Source organism: Muntiacus reevesi, chromosome 5 (assembly GCF_963930625.1).
Source record: "Muntiacus reevesi chromosome 5, mMunRee1.1, whole genome shotgun sequence".
Lineage (NCBI taxonomy): Eukaryota > Metazoa > Chordata > Mammalia > Artiodactyla > Cervidae > Muntiacus > Muntiacus reevesi.
In genome coordinates, this window is record NC_089253.1 from 17,662,391 (window position 1) to 17,677,586 (window position 15,196).

At 43.3% G+C, this 15,196-nt stretch overlaps 1 protein-coding gene across 1 annotated transcript in view; it reads left to right on the forward strand.

Moving 5' to 3' along the window:
- The window catches only part of INTS4 (integrator complex subunit 4), a 98,344-nt gene extending 84,625 nt beyond the window's left edge, over nt 1-13,719 (forward strand). The window contains exons 20-23 of the mRNA XM_065937194.1: nt 1,902-2,061; nt 2,278-2,421; nt 7,418-7,538; nt 11,343-13,719. Coding sequence (XP_065793266.1) covers nt 1,902-2,061; nt 2,278-2,421; nt 7,418-7,538; nt 11,343-11,521 — 604 coding nt within the window. The 3' untranslated portion in view covers nt 11,522-13,719. The remainder of the gene's footprint in view (nt 1-1,901; nt 2,062-2,277; nt 2,422-7,417; nt 7,539-11,342) is intronic.
- Nucleotides 13,720-15,196: the final 1,477 nt, after the last annotated feature.

Sequence of the window (15,196 nt, forward strand, 5' to 3'; positions counted from 1 at the left end):
AAACATCAGAAATTATTGAATGTTTTGATTCAGCACTCAGCTGGGCCAGAAAAAGACAAATATTATGTGGAAAAACTCAAAAGTTAACAACTTGCCTATTTTTTTCACTGTGGTTCTGAAAGTTGCAGTGTTTCTCTCTTATCTACAAAATATTGTTCCATAGTTCTGTAGGTAGCTTTTATTTTATAGCCTAGATATGTTTTCTGAGGATTCTTTGTGAAGTTAATTGGCTAGAACTGATGCAGTCAATGAGTGGAAGGCTTGGTGAAACAGTAGGAGTTAAAGTAGTGACCAAACGTGTGGTATGCTGGCTATTCAATACTGGGAAGAAGGATTTATAAGAATTTAAAATGTAATACTTTTGAAATCTAATGTTTCATTCTTCCACTCCTTGTTCCTACCCCCTTGAACTTTACCAAACCTGACTCTACAGGTTTGAAAGACTCTGCTTTTCTGGCTTTTTTCATTTGTATGATGATAGCTTCCTACAGGGCTAGGTTGCAGTACTACCCTCACCACTAGGGGCTATGCTGTCCTGTTCTGTGTTTAGTCGCTCAGTCGTGTCTGACTCCAGAGAAGGCAATGGCAGCCCACTCCAGCACTCTTACCTGGAAAATCCCATGGACGGAGAAGCCTGGTAGGCTGCAGTCCATGGGGTCACTAATAGTCGGACTCGACTGAGCGACTTCACTTTCACTTTTCACTTTCTTGTATTGGAGAAGGAAATGACAACCCACTCCAGTGTTCTTGCCTGGAGAATCCCAGGGACAGGGGAGCCTGGTCGGCTGCCATCTGTGGGGTCACACAGAGTTGGACACGAGTGAAGCAACTTAGCAGCAGCAGCAGCATGTCTGACTCTTTGTGATCCCATGTACTGTAGCCCGATGGGCTTCTCTGTCCATGGGGATTCTCCAGGCAAGAATACTGGAGTGGGTTGCCATGCCCTTCTTCAGGGTATCTTCCCCACCCAGGGATCAAACCCACGTCTCCTCTGTTGCAGGCAGACTCTTCTTCACTAGCTGAGCTATCAGGGAAGCCCTGTTCTCTAGTAAATAATACAGTCTAGGTTGACTCTTCAGATCCTGACTTCAAATCTCTACGAAGTCCCTGCTTTACTTTTGGTTTTAGATTTTTATTTTTAATTAAAGTATAGTTGGTTTATAATGTTGTATAAATTTCTGGCGTACAGCAAACTGATTTAGTTAAACATAGCTTTAGATTCTTTAAGGTGGAGTCTGTTTATGCACAGTTGGATTGAAGAGGTTTTTGGAAAGATGACAGCTCTGATTTGCCACAGAGGAGAATGTGTTAAGAGCTGTACATTCTTCCTTAATTCAGCCTCTGAGTCTCAGTATTGATGTCACCCCCTCAGTGAAATATTTTTAAACTATCTCCTTTTACAAAGCAAAGTACCATGGAATCATTCAGAACTGGGAGTAAGTTACTTAACTTTTTTAAGCCTCAGTACAACATTATCCTCTCTGAGTCTCAGTATTCTTATCAGTGGTTATAAGCTGCATTAAAACAGACTTTTTCTTCTCTTTGGCTCGGTGTTTATGTTCCCAGTGTCTAGAATAGTACCTACCACCTGGTAAGGCCTAAACATATTTTTTTATATTAATTAATGAATATATGATAGGAAAATAATATTTCTAACAATACACAGGATTGCTAGATTAAATAAGATGGTATAAAACACTCAAGAGGTTGCCTGGCACATTTTAATAAACACGGCTATTATGATGACTTTGTCACTGCAGCTTAATTATATAGGTACGTGGCTTTCCTCGGGAACCATGAACTCCTCCAGTTCATCACTTTTCCTACCTCAGGGCCTGGCAGAAGTTCAGGAGTCAGCCTGTGGTGAATGAATTCCTAGTTGCTTCTGTTTGCTCCTTCAGGTGTTTCATCGCTGATTTGCCCCACCTGCAGGACAGCTTTGTGGACAAACTTCTTGACCTCATGCCCCGACTCATGACATCCAAACCTGCAGAAGTGGTCAAAATTCTGCAGACCATGCTGCGGCAGAGTGCCTTCCTACACCTCCCCCTTCCAGAGCAGGTCAGTGTCTGTGTCGGTATCTTGACCCCTGCAGCACAGGTCTGTCCAGAGAATCACAACTGCTCACCTTGGGGATCTTCTTTGCCTTAGTGGAGCAGCTGAGTTCAGGCCTTGCTTCTGCTTGACTAACATATGTCCATCCATTGGATAAGGAGATCCTTTTTCGTTGCCCAGGGATGACCTGGCTTTAGAACTGTCTTTCCTTCTCGTTTACAGATCCACAAAGCCTCTGCCACCATTATTGAGCCAGCAGGCGAATCAGACAACCCTTTGAGGTTTACGTCTGGGTTGGTGGTGGCCCTGGATGTTGATGCAACCCTGGAACACGTGCAGGATCCTCAGAACACTGTGAAGGTCCAGGTCTGTCAGGTCTTGGTTCCCATGGAGAACTGACTTTGTGTTGAAACTTCTCACTTTAGCACCCCCTGTAATCTCTGCCTAAGGGACAGAAGCTGGGGAGAGGGAAGAGATGCTTTTATGGACAAGAATGTGGGCACATTTCCCAACTCTACTGCTGAATATGGTTTGGAGCAAGTTACATTAAACTCTGCATCTCAGTCAGGTTCTACAACTGACAAGTAGGAATGGAACGTTGAAATGAAGTGATGTATTAATGTGAAAAGTCCTTGGTCCCCACTATGGGTTCATTAAATGGCAGGGCCCCTTCTGTTCTTACAATGTAAAGTTAAGACTTGTTATTTTTAGTACTATAAGCAAATTGTAATAAGCAAATTCATGCAGGCTGTGGTTAGGTCAGCTTGGTGAATAAAATTTATGGGTGGGAAAAAAGCTGTCCGAGGGAGTATTTCTCCCAAGTTAGATAGATGTACTAGAGAGATGGGAGAGATTCAGTATAGACACTAATCAGTTTATAACATTCTGTAGTTGAGCCCCAAAGGAGTCCTACCCATTTACCATTTCCCTCCTTTCTTCCTTCCCTCCTTTTTTTCCTTTTTTCCATCCATGCAGTAATGTTTACTCTGTTGCACATGCTAAGTGCTTGGCAAGTGAATTAGAATTCCTGCCCTCAGGATGTTTAGTTTCAGTGAGAGACAGACAAGTGGACAGGCAGTTGTAAAACAGAAGTTCAGCCATCAGTTCAGACAGGTGCAGGATGAATTAAGAATATTTTGGTTTCTTTTTAAATACCAGATTGCTCCCACAACACAGATCTAGTTTTGGGAGCCACTTGCAACACAGCCTCCTGAAATGAGACACAACTTTAAAATGACCTGTTCTCAAGACTAAGACTGATTCAGTAAGATAATGAACTAACTTAACAGACTCAGTTTCTGGATTGTGAAGCTCCTTAGAAGATTCAAAGGTGGGAATGAAGGTGGACAGAATATACCACCCCAAAATAAGTCTTATAGGCCCAAAGATTCTTTGTAGTGATTATTTTTGAGAGTCTGTAGACACAGGTGAATCTCTGGAAACAGACTAGAATTGCCCTTTTTGAGAGGAAAATTTACGTTTGTAAGGGAAATCTCCATTTGTAAGTTGTCTCCCTCTTAGTATCTGGAAGGCTAATCTCTAGAAGCTCATATCAGTGGAGAGTATGCCAACTTAAATTTGCCTGACAACCTTACCCTTGTTCATTGTGTTTTATTTGATGGCCTCCTGTAACAGGCTTTCTTTCTCTTCAGCATCTTTCTTTTGTTTTTCGCTGAAGATGGTATTTAAGGTGATGGCTTGGGCAGTTTTAAGGAGTGACTCAGTTTTCTTAGGTCTCTTCTTTATATATAAAGATGTATTTATATATATATGTTTTTATATATATATATATGTATGTATTTGTTATTAAGCTTCTGTTTTTCTCCTGTTAATCCGCCTTTATTATAGAAGGGTCTCAGACAAGAACCTAAAAGGTTAGAGAGGAAATTATTTTTCCTTTCCTACAGGGTTATTTTCAATTTTTGGCTTCTATAAAAAATTCATCAGTATACTTAAAAAATACATATGTTACCGAGTCCAAGCTCGCTCTGTTGCAAGGAGGGGGACCCCTTCCAGGGCCCAAAACTGGGCTTTTGTCTAGCACTTGGAAATGAATTGTCTGAGGAGACACATGCACTGACAAAGCAAGAGATTTTGTTGGAAAAGGGCGCCCGGTGGAGAGCAGGAGGGTGAGGGAACCCAGGAGAACAGCTCTGCATGTAACTTGCAGTCTCAGGTTTTTGGTGATGGGATTAAATTCCGGACTCTTTAGCCAGTCATTCTGACTCAGAGTCCTTCCTGGTGGTGCCCGCCTTGTTCAGCCATGATGGATGCCATGGAGGATTCTGGGAGGTGGTCAGACATGTGGTGTCTCCTTTTGATCTTTCCCCAGCTCTTCCGGTTGGTGGTGACTTATTAGTTCCGTGTTCCTTACCAGGACCTCCTGTCCTAAAACAGCTCATGCAAATGGTTACTATGGTGCCTGGCCAGGGTGGGCGGTTTCAGTCAGTGTGCTTCCCCTAACAGCTCTGCTCGCTGCAGGACAGGCCAGTGAATCTGAGAGATGAGGTGTTGAGGCAAAGAAGAGACTTTAATCAGAGAGCTGGCTGACCAAGAAGGTAGCAGGCTAATGCCTGGAGATAACCATCTTATTAAGGTCTGGATGCCAGATTCTTTCAAAAATTGAGAGAAAGAAGCAATGAGGAACTAAAGTTAAAAGGCAGAATAGAGAGGGAGATGCAGTGGGGAAGTAAAGTGAAAGGGTCTCCAGTCTTGCAAAGCATCTCCAATGGAATGGCCAGCCTTCAGAAGGGTGTGTTATTCTCTCCTATTCACAGGTGAACAAGGACAAAGTATCTCTCCATGAGCTGAACAAAAGTACTTTAGTTTACAGTCAAGCAGAAGGCCAGGGTCCTCCAGGCAAGCCACTGAATATAATTATAATAATAAAAGCAAGTCAAAGAAACAGTTTCCAACATGGAGTCAGAATTGGCTTCTTCCCTGCAACATATATATGTATATACATATATACATATCTGTGTATATATGTATATATAAGTTATTCAGATAAGGAATACTATGGGAGAAACCCTTAATTTGTGGCTGAAGAAAAGAAAGACCTTGTGGAGATACTGTGGCATGGATTAGGTCTGAAAGGATGATTAAGAGCAAAGGATAGAGGTATTCCAGGCAGAGGGAATATGAATAAACACTGGCAGTAAGTACAGAAAAGTAGCTTGGAGCAGGCAGGGTCGGCTTCCTGGAAGAGAGTAAGGATGAATCAGGCCCTGGAGATGGTAATATTTGCCTACGGTGACAGTAGAGGAAAAATATCTTCTGGCTTTCCATCCGGAATTATTATAAATTATGAGACCTACAGAGAACTAATTCAGAGCTGCCTGTGAAGTTGTGTTGCAGCTTTTTTTGTCTTGCCCTGTCGACTGAAAAAATAATGCACAGCCTAGAATTGGAGAGTTAGGTTTGTTTTTTTAAGCGGATGTTCTTAGGGCTTCAAGCCTGGGAGATAGCATCTCAGATTAATGCTGAGAAAACTGTTCTGAAGAGGAAGTGGGGGAAACTAGGTTATACAGGAATTTTTACTGCGACACCAGGTAGTCACAATGAAAGATTACTGTTCGTAAAAGAAAACTAGATATCTCAAGGAGTTTAGTGCTTTTCTGTGTCTGGGAAGATGGACTCGCTGAAATCATTCCTTTGATATGCACCTCGGCTATCTGGGGCCAGTATCCTGTTTTCTCATCCTGAGTTTCCTCAAGCTGTACCATGGGTGTGACTGCAGTCCGATGACTGCTAGATGATGGGCATTCCTTGTTTCTGCCCTATGTTCTCCCAGGGCTCACGGGTGGAGGGTGGCTGCTGTCCCTGATGGCTCAAAATCCTTTGCTTACTGAAATGGCAGGCAGTATTTTATTTCTCACTCCCAACATTAGCTTCACCCTAGCTCCACATTCGAATTACTCAGAATGTGTTAAAAAAAATACTGATGCACAGGCTTCCAGTTTAAGTCAGAATCTTGAGTAGAACTCATGAGTGCCAGTATTTTTTATCTAAGAGCTCATAGGTTCCAATTAAAAAGGAAAAAAAAGAGCCCATAGGTGATTCTAATGTGCAGCCAGGGTTGAGAACCACTGTTTCACATTGTTCCTGGAAAAAGTTCACTGACCAGTTGTGCATAAATAAGATCACAGGTAGATTGTTTAAGGTTCATCTGCTAGACTCTACTGAAAAATCACCTTCAGAGTAGCTTTACTACATGCATGGCCAAACTGTTTGAATGCCATCATAGGTTGGAAGATGGGGAACTCGCTGCTCAGTCGTTGGACAGCTCTGACAGTAAGAAAGCGTTGTCCAGCTCAGCTGCCATGCCCCAACACTTCTGTACAGTTGAGATTATGGGGCAAGTGGGCTGAGACATGCCTTCCCAGAGTTTCATAGTTGAAAGACTTGTGCAGTCCCTACTTGACCCCATCAGTACATTCCCAAAGCCCAGGTCCTGTGTGTTTCTAAGATGTGCTTCATTTGCTCCATCAGCTCACTTGTGCACTGTGCAGTGTGATAGGCCCTCTACACAGATAACTGTGAAGCTCCCCTCGGTGTTGAGGAGAGCTCTTTGGCAGCTTGTGAGACTTGAAGAACTGGCCCATGATTTGAGCAGACCCCTCATGAAGCACTACCTCTGTAGAAAGAGATAAACAGCTTTCTGGCTGCTTATGATCTAGTGAAAAGTTACAGAATTGTTCTTTTTAAAAATATGTATGTATGTACTTAATTTTGGCTATGCTGGGTCTTTGTTGCTGTGGGCTGGCTTTCTCTAGTTGCAGCAAGCAGGGACTACTTTCTGGTTGTGGTGCATGGGTTTCTCGTTGTGATGGCTTCTCTTGTTGCAGAGCACGGGCTTCATTAGTTGTGGTGCACAGGTTTAGTTTGTGCCACAACCTGTGGGATCTTCCTGGACCAAGGATTGCACCCATGTCCCCTGCATAGGCAGGCGGATTCTTAACTGCTGGACCTCCAGCAAGGTTCCAGAATTATTCTTAATACTTGATAGTTGATGATGGATGGTGGGCCATGATATGACTCAGAGCCAGAAGAAGCAGGGAGTGCCTGCAAAGGCTCTTCACTTCAGGATTAATATTTTAACTTAGCCATGTACTTCATAGAGGCACCTTATTTCTGTCACTCATTCACCATAAATTTGGGAAAGATTTATCACACACTGGCTTGTACTAGGGGGAGGATAGAGAGTTTTTGACAGTATTGTCCTCCCCACAAGGAGCAGTTTCTTACAAAGGATGGTGTCATCTTTTCCTCCTGTTGTGGGGTTCACAGCAGATGTCACCAGCAATTTTGTTAAAAGTTCATGGCTCTTCTGGCTCTTTTTCTCATGTCTGTCACTTCTTAGGTCTTATATCCAGATGGCCAGGCTCAGATGATCCACCCTAAGCCGGCAGACTTTCGGAATCCTGGCCCAGGGCGGCACCGGCTCATCACTCAGGTGTTCCTCTCCCACACTGCCTGGACAGGTAAGGAGTCCGTGGGGGGCAAGGCATTTGTTTTTTATAGTATGAAAAATATGTGATTGAACCAGGCCTGCTGAGGGTTGAACTTGATTTCCTAAGGCGCTTACAAGCTCACGCTGGGCATATTTAGACTAATTTGCTGCATTGCTTTGATTATACACAGCACAAAATTTTTTCAAAAGATTACGATAGAATGGAGTCTCATGGAAAGAACTATGGGCTAGACATCTGGAGACTATTTTCTTATCGTAACTTTGTAATTGACCTGCTGCAAAACCTTGGACAGGCTACTCTCCCTTCTGAATCTTGTCTCCTCACCTTCTAAATTAAGATGACAGTTCTTAATCTACTACTTAATTCTGAGGACTAGTCTTTCTGGAAATTAAGCAGTTTTATTTTTTTTTAACCAGTAATTTAAAATCACTCTTTTTGTTATATGAACAGTTCATTTCATTCCCCCAGAAGAGGTACAGTGACAACTGTTACTGCCTTCCCTTCCCACATGGGCTGGTTTGTGGTGTAGTGCAAAGATGATCTATTCATACTTCGCCCTACAGCATCTGAGTAGAAACTTGTTAATTTGAGAAAATAACATGGAAGCTACATAAGTATTTTTCTTTAATTTGTAAAGGATAAAATGAGAGAATACAAATGCAATGACATTCCATTTCGACAGTCTGTAAGGCGGTTTGGAAACTTTAGAAAGAGACTCAGTCTGCAGAACCTAAAATGTGGGAGAGAATTGGTCTCGGTGGTGTTGCCTAAATTGTTGAAGATGATTCAGAAGTATGGTTGTTACTGGAGATGGTGTTCAATACCAGCAGATTTGGTTTATTTTAGAAATAGATGAATGCCTTCTGGAATTTTCTTTCACTGTATTTTTGAATACATGCATAATTGTTTATTGCCATTATTAGTGGTTCCCCCAGTTAAGGGTGTTAGGTGGGTGTAGATGACTTTAAAAAGTTTTCACAAAGAGGAAACAGTGCTATTGAATGTCAGAGCAGCCCTTTTGGAGATCCAGTGGGCCTGTCACAATTGAGGGAGCTTCTAGCCAGGAAGCTTTTCCCAAGATCTGCCTCCCTGAACGTCCCTCGCTCCATATCCTTGCTGTTGGAATGTTCTGCACTGTTTGCCACAGTGCAAGTCTACGGGAAGTTAGAGTTCCTTATTCTAATCTCGTTTGGTGAAGGGATCCTAGATATGGGGAAAGAAATGCTGTGGGACAGCACTGTTTTGCAGGGACCAAGGCTGAGGGAGGCAAGACAGCGTATTACAGCTCAGAAGAGCTTGAAAGGTTTAAGGGGTGTATTGACTTGTCCCTGGTCATACAGCAGCTCACTGCATGAACCAGGCGTACAATTTGGGCTGTCCTGAGCCTGAAAAATTATAATTCACTCAGGGTTACCTCCTTTGAGAGGCTGCTACCTAGTCATAATTAGAAATCTGTTTTAATTCTCTGCTCAGCACTTACTCATGTCAGATGTTTCCTCATTCATTTATTGACTTTATCTCCAATTATATTGTGGGCTGCTTGAGAACAGGAAACTTGCTCATCACCTTTACCTTTGTGTTCCCAGTACCTCTATATCTTATGTCCCTAGTCCCTGACATGTAGTAAATGCTCAACAAATAATGAAAACGGAATGTAGGGTTTCAGGTTTGCAATAAAAATTCATTTAATTCTTAGATAACTCTGTGGTGGGAGTTAGTATTCTGCTCTTAATTTTATAGATGCATAAGTGGAGGCCCACATAACTGATTAATAGTGGCTTGGAGGCCTGCATGCAGATTTCCTAAGTGCCTTGTTTTTTTCACTATACCATCCTAACGTGAAATGTGTTCTCATTCTGAATGTGCCAGCACTTTCTTCTTCCTAACCCAGGAGATGAGGCCTGGTGTTGGGAAGGGGCTCCTCCATCTGGTCCCTCAGCTCCCTACCTAGGGCCTGTCTTTTGGGAGACAGGATGCTGCCAGGCCTGGAGTCACATAGACAAGTTTCCAAATTCTGCCTTACTTGCTGTGATCCTGAGAAAGTTATTTAACCTGTCTGTCTCATTTTCCTTTAAGACTGTGGAGTGGTAATATATACCTCATAAAGACATACTCTTCCAAGCGTGATAAACAGGTTGCATGATTGGCCCCAGACGATCTTTTGTTTGTTTTTCCCACTGTCTTCCCCTCTTGTTTTTTCTCTCTGCTCCCTTCCTCTAATGGCAGGGGCTTGAATTGCCACTCTTCACATGTGCTGGTGAGGGAAGGCTTAATGACCAGGTAGGGTTCAGTCGTCTGACCTTACCAGCGTTTGGCTCCTGAACGTACTGTGGGAGCCAGGGCTGGGTTGTGGTTCAAGGGTTGGCAGTAGCCATCTAGGACAAAAGAGGAGAGCCTGTTGGGAGAGCTGATACTGGAGCCTCGGACCAGAGAGCAGTGCTGGTTTCATTACAGGGACATGAAGGCTGGTGAAAGGGCCCGTGGTAAATGGTCCTGCTGAAGTTACTGTCTGGGCTTGGCTGGGTTGCTCTGGCTGGCTGCCAGCCCTCCCTTCCTGGAAGACAGTGATCTCGTCTCTATTTTGATCCCTAGGGAGAAGTCTGGAAATAACAAGGAACATGTCTGGGGAGGCATTGAGAAGTCCTGGGACCTCTGCCCTTGTTCATTTTCTGTTCCATCAGCCCTTGTTGCTGCCCTTTAAACCCCTTACCCTTGGGCTCATCTTTGAAACTTGCACCTTTCATGAAGTAAGGAGGTTACCCAGTCACACAAGATCGAGGAGGACACCCAAGCTAGCAGTGTTCTTGTCCTCTGCACCTGCCGTTAGGTCTTTCTGAAATCCTCTCCCTCTTCTTTATTGAAGCCACATGGTTAATAGAAAGATTAGTGTTTCAGTTTATGAACTGAGCTCAAATTCTGTCACTAGTGTGGATTTGGGCAGTCACTTAGAACCTCTCAGAACCTTGGGACTTTTTTGGGATCGTGACGATCTTTCTTCCATGGTGTGGCAGGGTAAGATCTCTTGGAGTTATGTGCTTGGCACAGAGTAGGTGTTCCATTGCAAAGCCTTCCTGGGCTCCTTTCTCAGTACTTTTTACAGACTCGAGTGTGCACTGTGCTCTACACAACTGTCTCTGTCTCCTCAGCCAAACAGCAACTTAAGCGCGGTCTTTTTTATTTTTGCTGGGCCTGCCAGGTGCAGACACCAGATCAGTGTTATAATGTCATGTCATGAAAGAATGGAGGGTTCAGTGACATGATTTTAGGTCCCTGAAATGTGTTCCTATTCAGTAATGAGTGTTTTCTGTCCGAACTGTTTCCAGATGAATGGCTTCTTCTCCGCTAATGCAGCAGAGTGCACTCTGCACGCAGCCCTCAGGTCTGAGATCAGCTGCCCAGAAAGAGCGTGGTTATCTGGGCACAAGAACTGGCCACATGCACATACCTTGTGACCTCTGTCTTTGAGGCTGGAAGGCCTCTGTGCAAGAGGGTTTTTCACTTGCTCTCTGAGTATCTCAGGAGCCATGGCTCTGAGCTGCAGGGAGCCCAACAGACCTGAGGAGGAGGTGGCGGTGGCAGAGATGCAGCAGCACATCTGTAGCTTAGGAAGAGCCTCACGGAAAATTGTTTTTGTTTTGCAGATGGGGGAAGGGAGGGATGCAGACAGGTGAAAAATGTTCTTGAAACCCTGCTGCAAAAAAAAAAAAAAAAAGAAACCCTGCTGCCTCCATCTTTGATCTTGCTCTTACTTGACATTTCATCTCAATTCCTGGTCGTTGCCCCATCATTGAGGATTTTTGTCTTTTTTTCTAGAACCCTGCCAGGTGGAAGTGAGGCTGCTGCTGGCCTACAACTCCAGTTCACGCATTCCAAAATCCCCCTGGATTGAAGGTGGTGAGATGTCACCCCAGGTGGAAACCAGCATCGAGGGCACCATCCCCTTCAGCAAGTCTGTAAAAGTTTACATAATGCCCAAACCCGCAAGACGCTGAATCAGAAGCAGTCTTTACAGCTGTGGCCTAGAAGGCCCTTCTTGGGATCAGAGTGAGCCAGAAGCCTGGAGCATTTCACCTGGAAATGGTATATAGGCATAAGGAGGAACATGTGACCCATGCAGTCTCATCTGTATCAAGCATTGGATAAATTATTTTGCATTAATTAAGAACACAGAAACCTTCAAGGTTATCTTGCCCTCCACCCCCAACCTCCATAGCCCTGTCCCCAATAAAGTTGAGACACCAAGCTGCTCTAGTCCCTGGTCCTTCAGGGAATCTGTGTGGCTATAGGTTCAGCATTTATACTACATGTCTACATTCTTCAGGTGTGAAACAAAAAGATCCAATTTTCTAGTCACTTCCAAAGAACCAGTTATTGGAGCCATAATCTTACTTCTTAAAGCAACAGTCTGTTTGTCAGAGCCAACTTCAAAGCAGCTTTCACAGCTTTGCCTTTTCACCATCGACAGTTCCTGAATGGCCCCAGACTTCATTATCTTGCTGAGAGTCTCCTTCTTTAACTCAGGCAATGGCTGGCCAAGAAATGAATGGACATTCATTCTTCAGGAAAATTTTTGATCTTGCCTGCCATTATCCTTAGGACCAAAATATGAGAGATGGGCCGTAGTTTAGAAAAGAAACCAGCATTGTAGGAAAGAGGGATCTAGTGTAAGAAGCACAGTCATTTTCCAGTACTTCTCTGATGACTCCAGTGTTGGAGCTGCATGTGAGTTAAAGATGCAGCTGGGGTGTAAGGACAGTAAAGGCTGTGAACCATGTGAGGGCCTGTGATGTGTTCTTTACCTGTCATTTAATCCTTGTAACAGCAAAGTGAGTCTGACAGGTTAGGTCATTGGTAGGAATACTGTAATAACACTTGTGTTCATTCAAATCCAAAATGAGTCCAAAGGTCTGAGCTATACCACATCAGGAGAGGTATATGGAAAAGAACCTACAAATCTCTCTTGTGCCTTAATTTTCTTATCTGTAAAATAGAGATAATTATACTTTATGGGTTGTTGAATGGGTTTAATTAAATAATGCTTGGCAGAATCTTAATCTCTGGCCAGTCTCGATCATATTTAGTGCTTGGAAAGCTAATAAAAATAACAAGAGCATACAGTTACTGAGAGCCAGAGCTGGAATTTGAATTCAAAGCACGTTTGACTTTTAGTTTAACACACCTAATGTGTGCCCAGCAGTGTTGCAAACCCTTTAATGAATTAATTCATTTAATCCTCAAAACTACAGTATGAAGTAGGTGCTATTATAATAAACCTAATAGTAGGTGCTATTATTATTATTAAAGCAGTTGAAGTTGAGATAATTTAAAGAAGCCAGGATTATGGGAAAGAGAGATCCACTCTAAGAAACAGCACTTTCAGCTCCATCTGTGATGGCTACAGTGTTGGAGCTGCCTTATTGGCCTAGGTCACAGAGCTGGTAAATGACAGAGCTGGAATTAGAACCTGGGTGGTCTGGCTCCTGGAGGTCATAACTGCTATGGAGAGACTAAAAGAAGATCACCTCAGTGGCATTTACTTTTCTTGTGTGCTCACTTACTTAGTACATCTCAGTGATGTGCCATCAGTATCAACAGGAAGTCCTAAAGAAAATTGCCTGCCTTGGAGATAAAGTAAAGCTTAAAGCCAGGCTGAGTCATCCCATGGCCCCGACACAAGCACCTGATGATGATTACTGAGTTGAAGCACGAATGAAAACATCAAGAACCGTTGCTGCTAACTGAGCTTTCCATGCCATAGCTATAGAAAGCCTTCCAAGGGAAAAATATGCTGAATCCTTTTCAGGTATACTACTCCTTTTATAAAAATCTTTCTCAGTTATTCCCGATTTTATAGGTGGGGAAACTGAGAGTTTGAGTCATGTCTTTCTCCTAAGGGGCGAGGGCAGAATTTGATGCTAGGTCTTAAGACCCGAAATAGTACTTTTCACATCAAAGGTGAAGAGACACAAAGGGGCAAATTTTGCCTTAGTAGCAGGATGAGTTTTTAAAAACTGTTAAGAGTTGAATGGGTTATCTTAGGAGATCAGGAATTTTCCATGCTGAATGTGTTCAATCTGAGGTTGAACAAGCTCCTGATAAGTGTGTCCTAAAAGAATTCAAGTTATCACATGAGGGGTAGAGCTCAGCCTTTTAAATTCTTCTTTCCCCAAATTCTCTGTAAATTATGAGGATCTTGATCTTTCTGACAAAGACCTGGGAAGGGGGCATAAAGATGGCTCTCGTGTGGCACCCTCATTTATAAGTGACCGTGCAACCAGAGAGACTGAGTTAGTAGAAGCAAGTCTGGAAATCAGGCCACTACAGGGGTCTGTTCTGCATTTTCAGTGGCCAACCATGTACCTGGTCAAAGCTGGAAACTGTCACACTGGACTCTATCCTTACACTTCATATAAAACTAGCCATCACGTCCTTGAGATTCTGCCGCTTTAAATGTTTCAGTCCTCTCTACTCAATGTGTCTGTCTGGATGCAGCCTACATCATCACTCTAGAAGTGTGAGATTAGTTTCCTAACAAACTGCTTGCCTCAAATCTTTTCCCCTTCAGCCCACTCTCCACACAGGTGCCAGAGTAATCTTTTCCAAAATCCAGATCTGATCACATTCATTCACCTGCTTAAACCTCCTTAAGTGGGTCACTTCTTGGCTCCAGGATAAAGTTTAATCAGTCCTTGAAGAATCTTTATCCCCTGCTGTCCTCTCCAGCCTCATACTCCGTGTCCCCAACATTCTCTGTAGTTCTCCTGCTGTAGAGGATTATCTGTAGTTATTCCTGATTGTCACCACGCAGTCTCTTGCCTCACACCTGGACCTTGGAATGTGCTCTTCAGATTGTCTCCTGTGGTCCCTTTCTTTTCTTTCTTCAGGAGTGAGCCTCATTCTGGAACCTGTCTGTGTCTCTTGTGAGCTTGATGCATCACCTTTATGTTCCCACAGCCTTCTATACATTCTTCAACCATTGTGTTTATTGCAGGTTCACAAATGCCAACCCCTGAAGCAGGTAGGCAGGGGAAAAATAAAGGTAAGTGGCTTTGTAAAGCTAATAAATACCTCCTCTTTTTCAAAGTAATGAAAAAGAATAATACTCATGCAATTTTTAAAAAGGAGTGGGTCAGTGGCTGTAGGAAAATGATAGACTGAAGAATCAGCAGATTCTCTGTCTGACGAAGGCTGTTCAGCTCCACTCAGCTGTTCAGTTGTCCATAGGTATGGGCCTGGTCAGATTTTCTGATTCCTCCAGAAAAGCCAGTAACCTGCATTTTCACGTTAAAAAAAAATATATCCATGTAAAAAGTTTTGGTAAGTCAAGTAAATGTTCAGATTACTCTGAGACCAACAAAACCTGTCTCCAGGTAGATTTGTGACAGTGTGCAACTTCTGCATCATCCCTCTGTTTGTATGTCTGTTTCTCCCAACCAGTCTGAGAAGAGCAGGGCAGTAAGAATGTGTTGTATCCCCAGCGTAGCACCTGGCACATACCAAGCAAGGAAAGAATGAATGAGTCCATGAGTCCAGAGCAAGGTTGACAGTACCATGACATGCCTGCAGAAGCCAGCCCTGAGAGTCGGACTTGTGAAAGGACTGTATGTTTGTCTTTGACATAATTGACCTCAGCAAACAGAATTGAGGAGAAGGTACACACCTAGCAC